Source organism: Natator depressus, chromosome 10 (genome assembly GCF_965152275.1).
Source record: "Natator depressus isolate rNatDep1 chromosome 10, rNatDep2.hap1, whole genome shotgun sequence".
NCBI classification, from domain to species: Eukaryota; Metazoa; Chordata; order Testudines; family Cheloniidae; genus Natator; species Natator depressus.
Window position 1 is genome coordinate 1,256,223 of NC_134243.1, and position 15,954 is coordinate 1,272,176.

The window sequence follows — 15,954 nt, forward strand, 5'->3', positions numbered from 1 at the left end:
GGGGAAGAAAATTGGAGATTTACAAAAATAGATATTTTTCATAAGTATGATTTTTTTCCACAGCCTTCAAACACTTTGCTTTTTAAATACTCTTTCAGCATTGAAATGGCAACTAACTCAAAGCCACTGCAGAGCAGAGACCTGGATGGGAATAAAACACCCAATGAATGTTGTGTTCACAAGCGGCAGTTGGTTTTGGAACCTCGGTTGCAGTAATTAACAAGTTTTGCCTAAGAGTGCCGCCTTCCTGCTGCCAACGAGGAGAGTCTCATTAGGAGTAATTATTGAGTTTCCAAACCCCGACATGCTCAAGGGCCTTCCAGCAGCTGGGAAAAGGGAAGATGAACTGCAGGTAGCCAGGCCACAGCCAATGCCATACTGGAGACCACGGATCAGAAGTCCCAGCTAGGGAATCCAATTGCCTATACTTTCCCCTCATGCCAGTGATTCCCCTTGGCTTCAGTGGATGTAGCCCCTGCAGGCTGAAACTGGCCTTAGAAAAATCCAGAGACTTAGTTCTGTAAAGGAAACAATGTCTTTCTGGCCACACTAAAAGCTCTGGGGTAGCCCCATAACGTTGGCATTAAGGCATTTTCTCAATATGTCAACCAATGATTTATATTGACATGCTACCAAGCGTATGCTGGGCGCTTCACAGGGAAATCAAATGAAAAAGTCTCTGCCCCAAAGAGGTTACAGGTTAAGGCCCAGATCCTGCACAGACTGAAGTTGAACTTTCCGTATGATCCCACTAAATTCAATCGGAAAGTTAAACATTGGTGTAAATCTTTGCAGAATTGAGGGTTAAAGGTTTAATCCTGCAAATGCTTATTCACATGAACAATCCTTACTCAGCCAAGTGGCCTCACTGACTTCAATGGGACCAACTCCCACTTGTGTGTGTGACAAGTCCGACTTGCGTGTGTGAGGACTGGGTCATAAAGGCTTGATCCTGCTGAGTGCTCTCAGCTCCCACGGAAGTTAAAGGGTATGCTGCATCTTGCAGGATTGGACCCTATATCTTCAATCTAAACAACAATAATTTTCCCCTTGGATGAAGACATTCAGCTAGCCTGGGATTTACAATAAAACTTTTAAAAGGGGCTGAAAAGCAATTTAAACAGATTCTAATGCTAAATAATATTCGGGGGGAAAAAAGAATAAAATGTACTGCTAGCTATTTATATGCCACAGTGAAATTATAATATCCACTCTGAATGCTTTGGAAAGTTTGATAGTGTATGTTCCTTACTTGAACTCAGTGCTAAATTCTCAGCCATTCACTCACACTCTTACCCTTCTCAATTCATTGAAGCCACTTCAAGCAAAAAACATTTGAAAGAAATTACCTCAGAGTGTTACACCGTGAGCAGTGAGAAATGTCCCACATGAGCCTTGCCAGCCCCAAAAGCAATAAAATTTCTGCTGAAGTGCATGATATAATAACTCAGGGAAAAGAAATCCCCATGACAACAGGAGGAAAAAAGAGATCCATGAAAAGCAGAGGATTCAAACTGCTCTCAGTAGAAGGTGTCACCAATCTGTGGTGGAATTTTCACTTTGAAAATCAAAAGCCTTTGCTTTTAACTTTCTTTGTAAACCTGTTGTTCCTCCCTTAACTAGACCGCAGTTTTTACAAAGCAGAATATGCCTCACTAAATCAATACATGAATAGGGGTCAAACTCATCATTTAAACCCAGAAATGTAACCAGCTGATTCTTTTCCACTGTGTTTTCCAAAGGAGCTCAGTCCTATTTCTGGGTTTTCTGTTGTGCCCTTCGCTGTAGTAGCTGCACGGCCAATGTGAAATGGCAGTCACACGAAGCTCAATCTGAAAACTTCCATCATATAAATGACAAATCGTTAGAAGCAAAGCACTGTAGAATTTCCTCTGTGGATTACTGAGACAAATGCTCTGAAGCTTTGTTGTTCCCACATATGTACATTGATATGTAAATCATTCCAGGCCTGGCAACGTGGCACTGGCCACCATCTGGCAAAAGGATGCTCCAGAAGGGTGTTAAAGAAACACAAATTTACCTTTTGGTTGTTGTTATTTATCTCCCAGCTTGTAACTCTTGTCATATCCTTTTTAAGGACAGCTTTCGGACAGTCATAATCCCAACAGAAGGGACTTCAGCTTGACAGAGCAGGGGGACCTCGCAGTCAGCCCTATATCTGCTTGGGCTCATTGGAAGCGTTCGCAAACAGAACTCTGACCTGGATAATCAGGGAGTCCTGAGGGAAGGATGACTGCCCCAGGGATGGTGCAGGAGCAGAGATGGGGAAGGCATAGCCCCCTGACAGGTGATAAGTTAGAAAGCAAAAAATAAATGCTTAATTGGGGAAATCTTTAGTTGCTCCTGTTTGTGGTGTCCGTATAGTCAGCCGAGATGACGACCATGACCCTGCAAGCCTATGCACAGCACCCAGCGGGGAGCACCAGGTTCTTGTGTTGCCATGTGAGTGTGAATAGAGCCTACGTGTGGGGAGAAGCACCAGGCTTCATCCTCCACTCTGAGTGCAGGAGGCCTCAAGCCCCAGGCCTCTGCCCCTTCCCTCTCAAGAGGGCAGGGCACAAGGGGGTGGAGCTTGGGCGGGCAGTGGGTGTGGCTGAGGAGGTTGGGGGGGGAGTGCGACTTCCGCCATGTTGAGGAGGCGCATAGCTCTGAGCTCACTGAGGCCTGGTTCCTGGTAGGAGGCCAGGAGGGTCTCTGTGCACCGTGGCCCCCCAAGGCCCTTTCAACAGCAAACAAATAATAAATCTGAAAGGTGGCAGGAAGCAGCTTGGTGCTAGCGCTGGCCTTCCAGCAGGAATGGGTCTTCCCGCAATGCTTGCCCTGCGAGCACGCTGCCCCTTGCTCTCACGCACGCTCTCCTTTGCTGTGCAGGGCTGAGCTCAGTGTCTGTGGCCGGCTTGGGGGTGCTGAGCGCTAGGTGCTGCTCTGTGGCCATTGGGCCATATGACATTGCGGCAAAGCCTGATTTCTCCCTACATCTCCCTACATCCCTCTACCTGAAACAAAGCAGAGAGGCTAAGAGAAACCAGGTACCATCTTTGGGAAACGTAGCTCTCCTGGCCTAAGACCACAGAAAGACTGTGAGTGTCTCTGGGCCAGACCTATCTGCATCAGGGTAGAGTCACCGAGTAGCTCTTGGTTTGGGAGCAGATCCAGCCCCCCAGCTTAAGAGGCTAATGTACCCTATGAGAGATCTTTACTCACCTCCACCCCCAACCTCTCAGCAGGGCAAGAATAGGGAATTCCAGGCACCTGGCCAAGGGCAAAGTCTGGCCCTTGGCATGCACTGTACAGGCTTGATCAAAAGAGCATTGAAATCTATTGCAGTCCTTCTGTCAATTTCCATGAGAACTGGCTACAGACCTCAGTGGGGTGTATATATACACATGCATCTCTGCCTTGCATGTATGCACAGGAATGCACAAGAGAAATATGCATCTGAAATAACAGTGGGCTAGTTCTTTTTTTCCCCCGTGAGAAACAGCACTGACATTATCCCGGAATTATTTGCAGGTGCAAAATTGTGCCACAAAATTAGAGGCTATCATTGAAAATCAGGTCCTAAATGTTTGAGGAAAAAGAAGAGGTGACAGGTTTGAAACAACCAATATTACAATGGGGCACGTGTGTATACTTTAAAATTCACAGCCCAGGGTAATCCCCATACATCGGAACCACAGCGTAGGGAGGGCAGCTGAGTCACTGCATTTCAGCAAAAGCCAACTCACAGCAGGACCTGGAAAAATCAATACCCTTCCCTAAACTATCAGAAGTGCTGAGGATACAGTATACACTGGAAAGGCCTTTTGCAGAGAAATACAGTAGTTGCAAAGCACCAGCAGTCTCTCACATCACGCGAAGAAAAGCCCCGTCTCTCTCTCCACTCGATAGCGCTCCTCAGCACTGAACGGTAGCACTAGTGGCTGTGGGTTTATTCTCTGAATCTTATGACACAGAATAGAGGGGTACAAATATTATACAGCAGCACGGGACTAACACTGAGGTGACTAAAGGCTGTTGCTATCGAATGGCTGTTCAGGGCCCAGTGTGAAACGAGTCCAGGGTCTCAGTCCAGGATCTTAGCCTTCCTTGCCCCTACCCTCCTCTCGCTTCCCCTGCTGGCAGTCTGAGCAGAGAGGCCCAAGGGACACATGGCCATGGAAACCAATCTACCTGAGAGGTAATTCATGCTGTTCAATCTGTGTGGATACAAATTGCAGGTCACAGGAGTACAAACACTGTACGAGGGTGAAGCACAGACCACTGGCCTCGAGATCAACACAGCCAGGGATGGGGAACACAGAATGGTCGCAGCAGCAGGGAGGCAACAAACCCTGCTAAAACGACAATAGCACACGACAGTCACCTCCCAAACACACACTAGTGCAGCGGTAACCAATTATTTTTCGTCAAGATCCAAATTTCTTGGTCAAGGTATAGTTAAGGTCCAGACTCCAGAGCAACATCTTTTCACACCGCAATAACAATAATGATAATAATAAGTAAATAAAAAGCTTTCACAGTCCATTCAACAGTGTCTGGTGGTCCGGATTTGGCCCATGGTCCGCCCATTGTCGATCCCTGCACTAGGCTAGTGGCCAGAGGGGTGTGGTTTAAAGAATCAGTTTCTCAATCCCAGTACAACTGCTTCTTGGACCAACTGGTTCGGGAACAGATATTTCTATTATTCAGGACTAGGACTCCCAATTTATTGTTGTTATTAATTATTTGTATGACTGTAGAATCCAGGGGCTTTATTGTGCTGGGCACTTTACAACCAACTTAGACAGGCCCTGCCCTAACAATTTGACAGCCTAGAAAGACAAGACAGACAAGGAATGTGCATTGAACTTTCCCCATGCATGTAGGCTCATTGGTTCAATGGAGCTACTTACATGCGAAAAGTTAAGCCTAAGGCCTGGTCTACCCTACAGGGTTAGGTTGAATTTATACGCGTTAGGTCAATTTAAAAATGACTGCGTCCACACAACCAATCCCGTTCCGTTGACCTAAAGGGCTCTTAAAATCGACTTCTGTACTCTTCCCCAATGAGGGGAGTAGCGCTAAAATCGACCTTGCTGGGTCGAATTTGGAGTAGTGTGGATGCAAACTGACGGTATTGGCCTCCAGGAGCTATCCCAGAGTGCTCCATTGTGACCGCTCTGGACAGCACTTTGAACTCCGATGCACTAGCCAGGTACACAGGAAAAGCCCCGGGAACTTTTTAATTTCATTTCCTGTTTGGTCAGCGTGGCGAACTCAGCAGCACAGGTGACCATGCAGTCCCCCAGAATCATAGAGCGTAGAATGTTTCTACGCTCCCCCTATCGTCTCCGTCCCTGAGGTTATCGCAGATTAGAAGGCGAAAAAAACCACACTCACTTTGACATGTTTTCTGAGCTCATGCAATCCTCTCGCACTGACAGGGCACAGCTTAATGCGTGGAGGCATTCAGTGGTAGAGGCCAGGAAAGAATTAAGTGAGCGCGAAGAGCAGAGGCAGGACGCGATGCTGAGGCTAAGGGAGGAGCAAACGGACATGATGAAATGTCTATTGGAGCTGCAGGAAAGCCAACAAGAGCACAGACCCCTGCTGCATCCACTGTATAACCGCCTACCCTCCTCCCCATGTTCCATAGCCTCCTCACTCAGATGCCCAAGAACACAGGGGGAGGCTCCGGGCACCCAGCCACTCCACTCCAGAGGATGGCCCAAGCAACAGAAGGCTGTCATTCAAATAGTTTGATTTTTAGTGTGGCTACAATAAGCAATGTGGCCTTGTCCTTCCCTACCCCACCCGGGCTACCTTGTCCGTTATCTCTCTCTTTTTTAATTAATAAAGAAAGAATGCATGGTTTCATAGAATATCAGGGTTGGAAGGGACCTCAGGAGGTCATCTAGTCCAACCCCCTGCTTAAAACAGGATCAATCCCCAATTTTTGCCCCAGATCCCTAAATGGCCCCCTCAAGGAGGGAACTCACAACTCTGGGTTTAGCAGGCCAATTCAAACCACTGAGCTATCCCTCCCCCCTGTTTGAAAATAATAGTTACTTTAGTTTGAAGGGGGAAGGGTGGTTGGCTTACAGGGAATTAAAATCAACAAAGGGGGCGGGTTTGTATCAAGGAGAAACACACACAACTGTCACACCAAAGCCTGGCCAGTCATGAAACTGGTTTTCAAAGCCTCTCTGATGTGAAGCGTGCCTTGCTGTGCTCTTCTAATCGCCTTGGTGTCTGGCTGCCAGGCGATTTGCCTCAACCTTCCATCCTGCCATAAAGGTCTCCACCTTACTCTCACAGATATTATGGAGCACACAGCAAACAGCAATAACAATGGGAATGTTGGTTGCGCTGAGGTCTGACCTAGTCAGCAAACAGCGCCAGCGAACTTTTAAACATCCAAAGGCACATTCTACCACCATTCTGCACTTGCTCAGCTTATAGTTGAACTGCTCCTTACTACTGTCCAGGCTTCATGAGCCATGGGAGCAAGGGGCAGGCTGGGTAGGTGCAACTGCGCAGTGCTGCCAGCTGGGAGAGCAGCCTGAGGCAGAAGCCTCCAGCTTGCATGATATTCCAGGCAGGACTGAATCTCCATGAGACGAAACTTAAAGAAGAGAATGACCTGGAGTCTCTGGCTCCCATTCGGTGCTCGAAGAGGAGGATAGCCTGTCTGTCCAGGCGCTCCTGATCGACCTTATCAAGGTCTGCCAGGAGCACCCAGGAGACATACGATGGCTATCAGTCCTACTGCACCATCTGCCACAAAGGCAAGGAGCTGCTATTGTGTAGCAATGCAGTACCGCGTCTGCCAGCACCGCCCAGGAGACGTACGGTGATGGTGAGCTGAGTGGGCTCCATGCTTGCCGTGGTATGGCGTCTCTACAGGTAACCCAGGAAAAAAGCCGTGAAACGATTGTCTGCAATTGCTTTCACGGAGGGAGGCCTGATGACATGTACCCAAAACCACCCGCGACAATGTTTTTGCCCCAACAGGCATTGGGAGTTTAACCCAGAATTCCAATGGGCAGCGGAGACTGCGGGAACTGTGGGATAGCAACCCACAGTGCACCGCTCTGTAAGTCGATGCTAGCCACGGTAGTGAGGACACACTCCGCCGACTTAATGCGCTTAGTGTGGACATACGCAATTGACTGTATAAAATCAGTTTCTAAAAATTGACTTCTATAAAATCGACCTAATTTCGTAGTGTAGATATACCCTAAAGGATTGAGGCATAAGAGAGAATGAGCCATGAAGTAAAAGTAAGGTTATAATTATGAAGACACCATAGAAGTCCCTTAGTTAAAGTTGCATTGAGAGTTTCACTAAAAGGATGAAAGGTCTTCATTATGAATGAAGAATATAAATTTATCATATCCTCCCCATACTTACAGCACTTACTCTTAACAGTACCGAATGAATTTTCTGAGAATTTAACAGTAAATCTGTTAGTTATAATCATTTTAAAATGTCTCCATTTTTATTTGAAAATTCATTGATTTATAGATTACTGTATTTGAAAATCTAAGACACAGGATACATGGCATGGTTATTAATGTGAAAATATTGGATTTAACACTGCTAGTCATAAATGCTGTATTTACGTTATGAGGCTTATCCTATTTTGTTACAAATGGTGCATTTGTTATCAAATGGATGCTACAGACTCTAAACTTTCATTTAAAAATGTTTCTAGCCCTTACAGATGCCAAGATAACCTTGAAAGCATGAAGCTTCCTGAACCTGCAAGCAGCGGAAACAATCGCTCTGAGATCCATGAACTGTCCCACCCTTCTCAGTGAGTTACTGTGATACCTAAAGTTGACAATTTACATGCCAACATGATTAACTATTTCTCTGCTGATCACACACGTGCAACACCTAGCTAATGTGCTTATCACTCCCAGACAGCTTTCCTTGCCTCTTTAGGTGCCAATGCCCCACTTGCCCTCAGCCCAACTCCCCAAACCTGCTTCCACGGGACAAGTCCTACAATGCAGGAACATGTTGCCGTTGAGGCATGCTGAAAACCAATCAAATTCATTTTACATTAACCTCTAAATGAACAGCACAGGGGCTAGTGTGCTAACTGCATCATTCAGCTAGTATTTCACTGAGTAAACACTTCCACTTTTCCACTTAAATGAAGCTGCAACAGAGTGCCACAGTTTTCAGAGACTTTGCCACAGAATCCAGGTCTAGCCTGTTCTGGAGTATGCAGGGCTTTGCCAAAGGGTTTCATAGTAGATGACGAACTTTTAAATGATACGTGTTTTGGCATCTGAAACTGCAAGACGACACAGGTATCCCAGCTCCAGAAATGATTGGGAGTCCATCCTTGCTGCAGAGTTAAACCCGGCTATTGGTGGGGTTGGCCTTATCCTGACTCCCATTCACACCCACACCTCAGCTTTACCCCTGAGCTAGCTGGCCCGTCCTGGGCTATAGGCTAACACATGAACATGGCTTACCTTTGGGCTGGCAACCTGCCCACTTTGCAGTGAGGATTCAGGTTAAACCACTCAAGTGCTGACAGTCCTCCGACGCCTTCTCACAATTCCCCCGTGTGCCCAGAAGGACAGACAAGTTCTCCCACAATTCACTAGGAAAGAATCACAGAGCATCATATCATGCTGCAGCGCTACGAGCCCCCAGAAGTTCCTGAGCTAATATGGATGAGCACAGCAACTGTGTGGACACAATCGAATCCGGATTTGCAGTGTGACAGCTCACACCCTGACTAGGGCAACCCCCGTACTCAGACCCGAGTGCTGGTCACCCCAGTGCTGGTCACCCCAGTTAATTCTGCAGTGAGGACATTCCCCTGTGTTGACTGTGGGAAATTCTTGGATTATAAAAGCACCAAGTACTGACTAAAAATCCATGGCAATTCATATTTAGGATGCTAGAAAGATCATGTGATCTAGAAGGGTAAGGAAAGAATGAAGAGGCATCAGTTAATTTCCACTTTGCTGGAAATGAAGACCTCATGACCTTTGCCAAACCTCACAATCATTTTGGCATTGTAGAAAGGATGCAGTTAATTCTCTTTACCATGAAGGATAATATCTACTGTTAAGTATCAATGTCACCGATAAAAGAAAGAGGTGAAACTAAGAACATGCAAAGATATATATGCCAGAAGGAAATATCAGTGGATTGTTAATAAAAAGAGAGACTAAAAGTAGATAACACTTCCCACAAACCCTTAAATACAACTTTTAATAGCATTCAAAATACATTCTACATTTACAAAAAAGAAGATCTAGGAAATTCAACAACAACAGTTAACTTACACTGAAGTCTATAAATGCAATTGAAGGGAAGATGTACCACTGAACACGTCCTTCAAACAACCCAACGCTAAAGTGTATGGAATCACAAATGATGATTCCAAAAGCAATTCTGACACCTTAATGCTGAACAATCCCCCGCAGCCTTAACTCCACCTTAAACAAAATCCATCAGTACACACGTAGGAAGATTTCAATTCTGTAATTTCCACGTAAACTTTAACCCTGGCTTTCAAACTATCACAATCAACACAGATCACTCATTCACATAGCTTTTCCTAAACATTACAGAAAAACGGCAGAGACTCTAAAGAACTGGTGTAACTGATTCTCTACATAAAGTGTATTTTGCACTACCTTTGTCTTTTGGATCATCATAAGATATAACCTCATGTAGAGTGTATTACAGCAGTCAATCTCAAGGAGACAAAGGCATGACCAACTGTAGCAAGATACACATCCAAAAGAAATAGCTAAGTATTATCATCCCCATTTTACAGATTAGGAAGCTGAGGCATAGGGAAGTTAAAAGGTGACTGGCTCTAGGCCATGTTGACAGAGTTTGGAGTAGAACATAAAAATTACTGTCTCCTAGGACAGTACAGTAATCACCAGAACATACTTTCAACAATGAATGATGCAGAGAAGGCGAGTCAAGTGGCCTCATTTTCCACCCCTTGACATGAGAAAATAATAATTTGATAGTATTAAAAGGCAACAGTTTTAAAATGGACAAAAGGAAGCCACATGTTACACAATGTGTAAGTATCCCATGGAACTCACTGCTGGAAGACATTAATGCAAGTAATTCAATAAGGTTAAAAACAGGCATTTATGTGCATATGAACAACACCTGCAATTTCTCTAGCTAGGATACAATTGCAAAGACCTTCATGCTGCGGGAGCAGGACATAAGCTAACCATCAGCTAGGGTCAGGAAGATATCCCCTTCCCGTGTCAGAAATGGGAATTTATGCCTTACTCTGATGAGGCACTAAGGACCGCTAACTGTAAGTCTCCCCTTGCTGTCTTCCAGTATGGCAATTCCAGCTCAGGATTGAGACACCTTGGCAGAGAGAAGAAAGTCTGCTCACTGCTTGAGAGGTGGCTGCAGGTAGGGTAACCAGGAGATTTCAGTGCCCACAGCTGTCGAGTCCAGCACCATTCACCAGCACTAAAAACGAGCGTAAACAAACCTATGCAGAGCAACACCACACAGCTACAAGAATGACAACAAAATCCAGACACTGTTCTGCAGACGCACACCTGTTTGTGCCTTTCACGCCAAGGGAAATCTACGCTCACTCCCTGGCCCTCTTCTCCCAGCTTTACTTTCAAGATGCAAACACAGCTGCTTGCCATATTCAATGCTTGATCTTCTTCTGCCTATTTTGAACAAAACCAAACCTCTCTACACCCCTATCTTTAGCTTCTTCCATCAAGTTTCTAAACTTGGTCTTTAAAGCAAAGCTTTCCTGGGTGAAAATTAGGTAAAATATGATGATGGCTGTTTGAAACAAAGTGTGCACAAAATGAAATCAGCTGAGCCAGTCCTCGTCCTCATGCCCAGATGCTGATGTAACAGGCACAGCCTTTGACAGCACATAACGAACACGCTCCCATGCAAGTACTCTCTTTCTGATTGCTGGTCTCCACTTCACTGGAGTTCCTCAGAGAATCGCCGGGCTTCACAACAAAGCCAAGCAAAACCCACAGCAAATAAGCGTTATGCACACACTTTGCTTCCAAAATTTCTGAGGAAACCTGCCTGAAGACCATATCTAAGTTAGTGTTGGCATGAAAACTTCACACTTTATTTTTATTAAAAAAAAACAAAACCCAACTAATTTAAACAGTGGTTAACTTTTTGCCCCTGAAACTGAAAATTTCCTCATTCTTTTGAGCTGTTTAGTCAACTGCCCTAATGAGTGAAATAAAAAGCCAGGACCTCAATGTTTTAATCATGATTCTTGCCTATCTGGAAAGCAATGAGGATAGTGCGGGTGCTGCCAGAAACTAAAAAATAATAACATCAGTAATCTTCAAGTTAAATTAATTATTTGTATTTTCAGGTTTTGAGATAAATATTTTAAAACAGTGAACATCACAATTAGTTTGATATGCTGAAACAGCAAAGAAACCTACTGATGAATTCATCCAGTTTTCATAGATTTGAACAGGTTAAAAGGAGTCTACGTTAAAAGTTTCAAATGTGTTATATCAAACGGCAATACCAAGAGTAATTCATACACAGAGCTCAGTCTAGTCAATTCAGAAACTTCTAGCAGATGGAACTTGTTGCATACAAGGAATAAATCTCCATTTGGGAAGTAAATTCAGGATTCTGTGGCTTGTATGAAGACAGAATCCTTGTTTATTTATTGTCACTTTAAAACTGCAGCTATCACCTGGGCTTGCAGGCTTGTTTATTTCCGTAATTATTAACTACTGAACAGTCTAGGTTTGTATAGTGCAAGTGCAGCTGCCCAGAGCAATCTGTTCAAATCTTCTGTGTACTGGGGGCTGCATAAAATGTGCATTTTTATCTATTTCTGGCATCTCCATCCGAACCCTGTATTTTAAATGGTATAATAGCCAGTCACGTTAATTATACATTTATTGTACCTGCATTTAAAAGTGTTATCACACAACTTGCCTCCACGCCAGGCACTGGCTGCTCTGGGGCCTCATCTGCCCCCCTTATTTGTCACTATCAATGTCCCTTATATATTGTTTTTATGTCCTTAAGCAATTCCAAGGTCCCTGCGTCGAAAGGGGAGAGCATGTCTGGGATTCACCCAGATCCTGGAGACAGCACCTTGCTCGGGTAAGCTGCCAGGTAGGAGATGGGCAGACCTGAGCCCGCTGCTGGCAATAAATAAGTAAGCAATAGACTCAATGTGAGAACTTCTGCATGGAGGGGGACAGTTAGATTTTAAATACACAGAAACCTTCAGGGTGAGCCACACACACCACACAGGACACAAACCCACACCCACAAAAGCAAGGCAATGGAAAGTCAAGCCACGAACAACACACACTCCCTTCTCCTCCGCCCCGGGCACAACAGTTACTAATAACCCCCCCCCCACTACCCGCACCCCCAGCATCTGTCCCTGAGGGCTGGGAGGACTGAGCTGGACTGGTGCAGCCTCCCACAGCTACAGCCCCTGGTACCCAGCCCAGGCTGCCAAGCGTTGCCCTCAGGCTCCAAGACACAGCCCCCCCCCCCCCCCCCCGGGCATGAGGCCCAGAGCCTCCAGGGGCGGCATGGGGCGAAGGAAGGGAATTCGCCACCTGCTCCCAGGGCAGAGAGGATGGGTTGATCTGGTGCCTTACGGGAGCGGGCATGTAGCCGGAGAGGGGCACAGGGGGAGGGCTACAGGCAGCGCCGGCCCTGCCCCGGGGGGGGCTCTCTCCAAACACGCCCGGGGGAGTCCGGGCCCAGCCCTTCCAGCCAGGAGCGCGCCCCGCCGGCCACAGGCCCGGCTCCTGCCCCTGGGGGGGCGCAGGCTGCCCGCTGTCCGCAGGCTGTTTGCCCCGGGGCAGGTCTCTCTCCCCCGGCCCGGCCCGCCCGGCGCTCACCTGTACCACTCCAGCCCCTTCTCGTAGTTCCTGTCGAAGAAGTGGGGCTCGACCCCCACGGCGCGCACGTCGGGGTGCGCCCGGATGGCCTCCAGCAGCGCCCGGGTGCCCCCCTTCTTCACGCCGACGATCAGGGCTTGCGGCAGCCGCTTCTCGCCGTAGTCCGGCGTGGTGCTGCCCGCCCGGCTCAGCTCCTCGTCCGTGGTGCTGGATTCCTGCGGGTCCCTCTCGAAGGCGCCGCTCGGCGCCGCGATCACCTCGCCGGGGGCCAGCGCGGTCCGGAGCCAGGCGGCCGCCGACCCCCCCGGGCGGCTGGCGTTGCTGGCCCGAGTGGGGGGCGCGGGGGTGGCCGGGGAGGCGCGCAGGCCGGCGGGGGAGCGCGGGGCGCAGGGGGCCGGGGTGGCGCGCAGGCCGGCGGGGGAGCGCGGGGCGCAGGGGGCCGGGGAGCCGCGCGGGCCGGCGGGGGAGCGCGGGGCGCAGGGGGCCGGGGAGCCGCGCGGGCCGGCGGGGGAGCGCGGGGCGCCCGGGCCGGTGCCCCCCATCAGGCTGTAGCACAGGTAGGTGAGGCAGAGCGAGAGGGTGCACATGCAGAACAGCCTGCGAGCGGGGGGCCCCTTAGAGCCGCGCCCGCCCTGCGCCCCAGGCTGGGCGGGGGGGGCCATGGCTGCTCCCCGCTCCTAGCCCCGGGCACCGGGCGCTCATGGTGTCAGCCGCCGCCCGGCAGCCCCGTGCGCATGGGGCGCCGCTGCCCTCCCGCCCCGCAGCCGCCGGGGGGGAGCCCCGCATGGCACAGTCAGCGCGGAGCCCCGCGGTGCCGCCGCCGCCCGCCGGCCGGGCGCATGGGGACCGGCTCCGCGGCGCGGCGCGGCCGGGGACGCTGCGCTCTGGCTCCGCCGCCTCGCACTGTTGCCGCCCGAGTTCCTGCTGCTAAACTTTGTGCCGAGTGGGAGGCGGAGAGCGCGCTCCCGCGTGGGGAGAGCCCGCCCCCGGCACCGGGAGAGCGCGCCTGGCCCCGGCCGCCGGGGCTGGGACCGCGCCGGGCACGGGTGCCGCTGGGCCTGGGCACCGCGCCCGGGCCGGGGCCGGGGCCGGGGCTGGGGCAGCGCGGCCGGAGCCGGCGGGTGCGCTCGGAGCGCCGGGCGCTGGGAATGGAGATGAGGAGCGCTCGCCCTTGAGACCTCCCCCATGCAATCCCTGCTGCCCCCCAATCCCTGCTGCCCCCCGCCCCGCAGCACTGGCTGTCCCCTTCCTGCCTTACAATTCTTGTGCCCCACAGCCCCGCCTCTCCTGCTGCCCCAGTCTGCCAGCTGTGACCCCCCAGCCGCCCTACCCCCGCTTCTCCCTTCCCCCACTCCGGCCCCCCAGTCACCCTGCCCTCTGCTTCTCCCTGCCCCTCTCCCGCCCCAGGCCCACTCCCCACTACTCCACAGCTTCCCCAAGACTAATCCTTGTCGGCCTTGTGAGGACAGGGCCTTTCCCCCTCTCCTTTGCAGGTTTCTGGGGTGAGTGGCTGTCAGCCCCCATCTTCTGTCGTTGGGGGCTCCAAGCAGGGGCCAGGATGACCCCAAGTCATAGGGGAAAGGAGCCTCCTCTTTCATGAGAGGAGGCTGGGCCCTGCCCCCAGAGCTGGGGGATTCCCTCTGCGGGGAAAAGCCAGAAGATGGGGGCTAGACTAGGTGACCCCTCCAGCCCTACATTTCTATGGGCAGGAGAGTCTGTTCCCCCGGGGTAGAGCCCCCCCCCAACCCAGGAGCTCCCCTCATCATGACTAAGGAGGTGCCATCTCCCCTGAGGGCAGGCCTGGCTCCCGCATGGGATGCAAGGAGAGGCAGTGGCCATCCCTGTTTATCCTTCAGAAATACCGATATGGGGCCCTGGACCCAGTCCCTGCAAGGGTGATTTAGTGATCTCCGGAAGGGGGCGACTCCATCAAAGGCATAAAATTACCCCGGTCCTTCTGTCCTTCGGGATGTCGACAAGAGGTACCTGGGCTCCTCCGAGAGACCATCCAGTAACCTCCCCGATCTGTCATTCAGGGCGAGGGGAGGGCTGCAGTTCTCTGCCCCTGCCGCAGAAGTGTGCTTAGCTGAGCAGCTCCTGGGGTGTGTGGACGTGGGTTTGTTACACTCCCCACCTTGCCCTGGAGTCTGTTGGTATCTTTTAGGTACTTATCCCGTAGGAGCTGAGCACCTCACAATCTGTGGTGTATTTATCCCTACAGCCCCCCTGGAGGCAGGGCAGGGCTGGGCTATTCCCTGGGTGTACAGATGGGTCCTCCCACCCCGCAGGGTCTTGGTGCCCAAGCTCCAGCCTGAGCCCAGAAGTCTACACAGCAATGAGACAGCCCCACAGGCCGAGCCCCACGAGCCCCAGGCGGCCGGCACGGGCCAGCCGTGGGTGACTAGTTGCTGTGTAGACAGACCCAGAGAGACTAGCGATATGTGATGGAGCAGGGAACTTAACCCTAGTGCCCTAACCTCTGGACTCTCCTTCCTCTCTACATTGCTGCCTTGACTCAAGGGGGATCTGGAAGTGAACATTAGGGCCCCGATTTCGAAGACGCATGTGCCTAAGTGCACCCGCCTGCATGAGGGACAGAAACCCCCCGGCACACTTAGGTGCAGCTGCATGCCGCGCCTGGCTCGTGTGTGAGCACTGGACATTCCACACCTATCGTGGGGGTGCACATTGAGGTACACGCATTTCTGGGCTGGGTGCAACCACAATGCCCATGTTTTCAGTGTTGAATACTGTGAACCCCAGGGAACCTCAGCTTCACCAAGGGAGAGAAGAAAATACAGCTGAAGACAGCCGTCCTTTCCTCCTCAGACTCCTGGGGGTACAGAGCTGCTCCACACCCTACCACACAGGCTCTTGCAAATGGGCTTTGGCATCAGCCTGGCGGGAGGGGGGGGCAGGTGGGCTCACTGCTACTGGCACCTTCTGCTCAGAGATAGGCCAGTCTTGGCAGCGTGGGACGGGACAGTGGGGAGTGGAGTCTGACTGCTCCACATCTTGCAGTTAACACACAAACCCAGCAGGGCAGTTTGTC

The 15,954-nt window shown here is 50.4% G+C and overlaps 1 protein-coding gene across 1 annotated transcript in view; it reads right to left on the reverse strand.

Moving 5' to 3' along the window:
- Positions 1-13,564, reverse strand: part of HS3ST4 (heparan sulfate-glucosamine 3-sulfotransferase 4) — a 129,674-nt gene extending 116,110 nt beyond the window's left edge. Inside the window, exon 1 of the mRNA XM_074964931.1 lies at positions 12,903-13,564. Within this exon, the coding sequence (XP_074821032.1) occupies positions 12,903-13,564 (662 nt within the window). The remainder of the gene's footprint in view (positions 1-12,902) is intronic.
- Between the last annotated feature and the right edge of the window lie 2,390 nt (positions 13,565-15,954).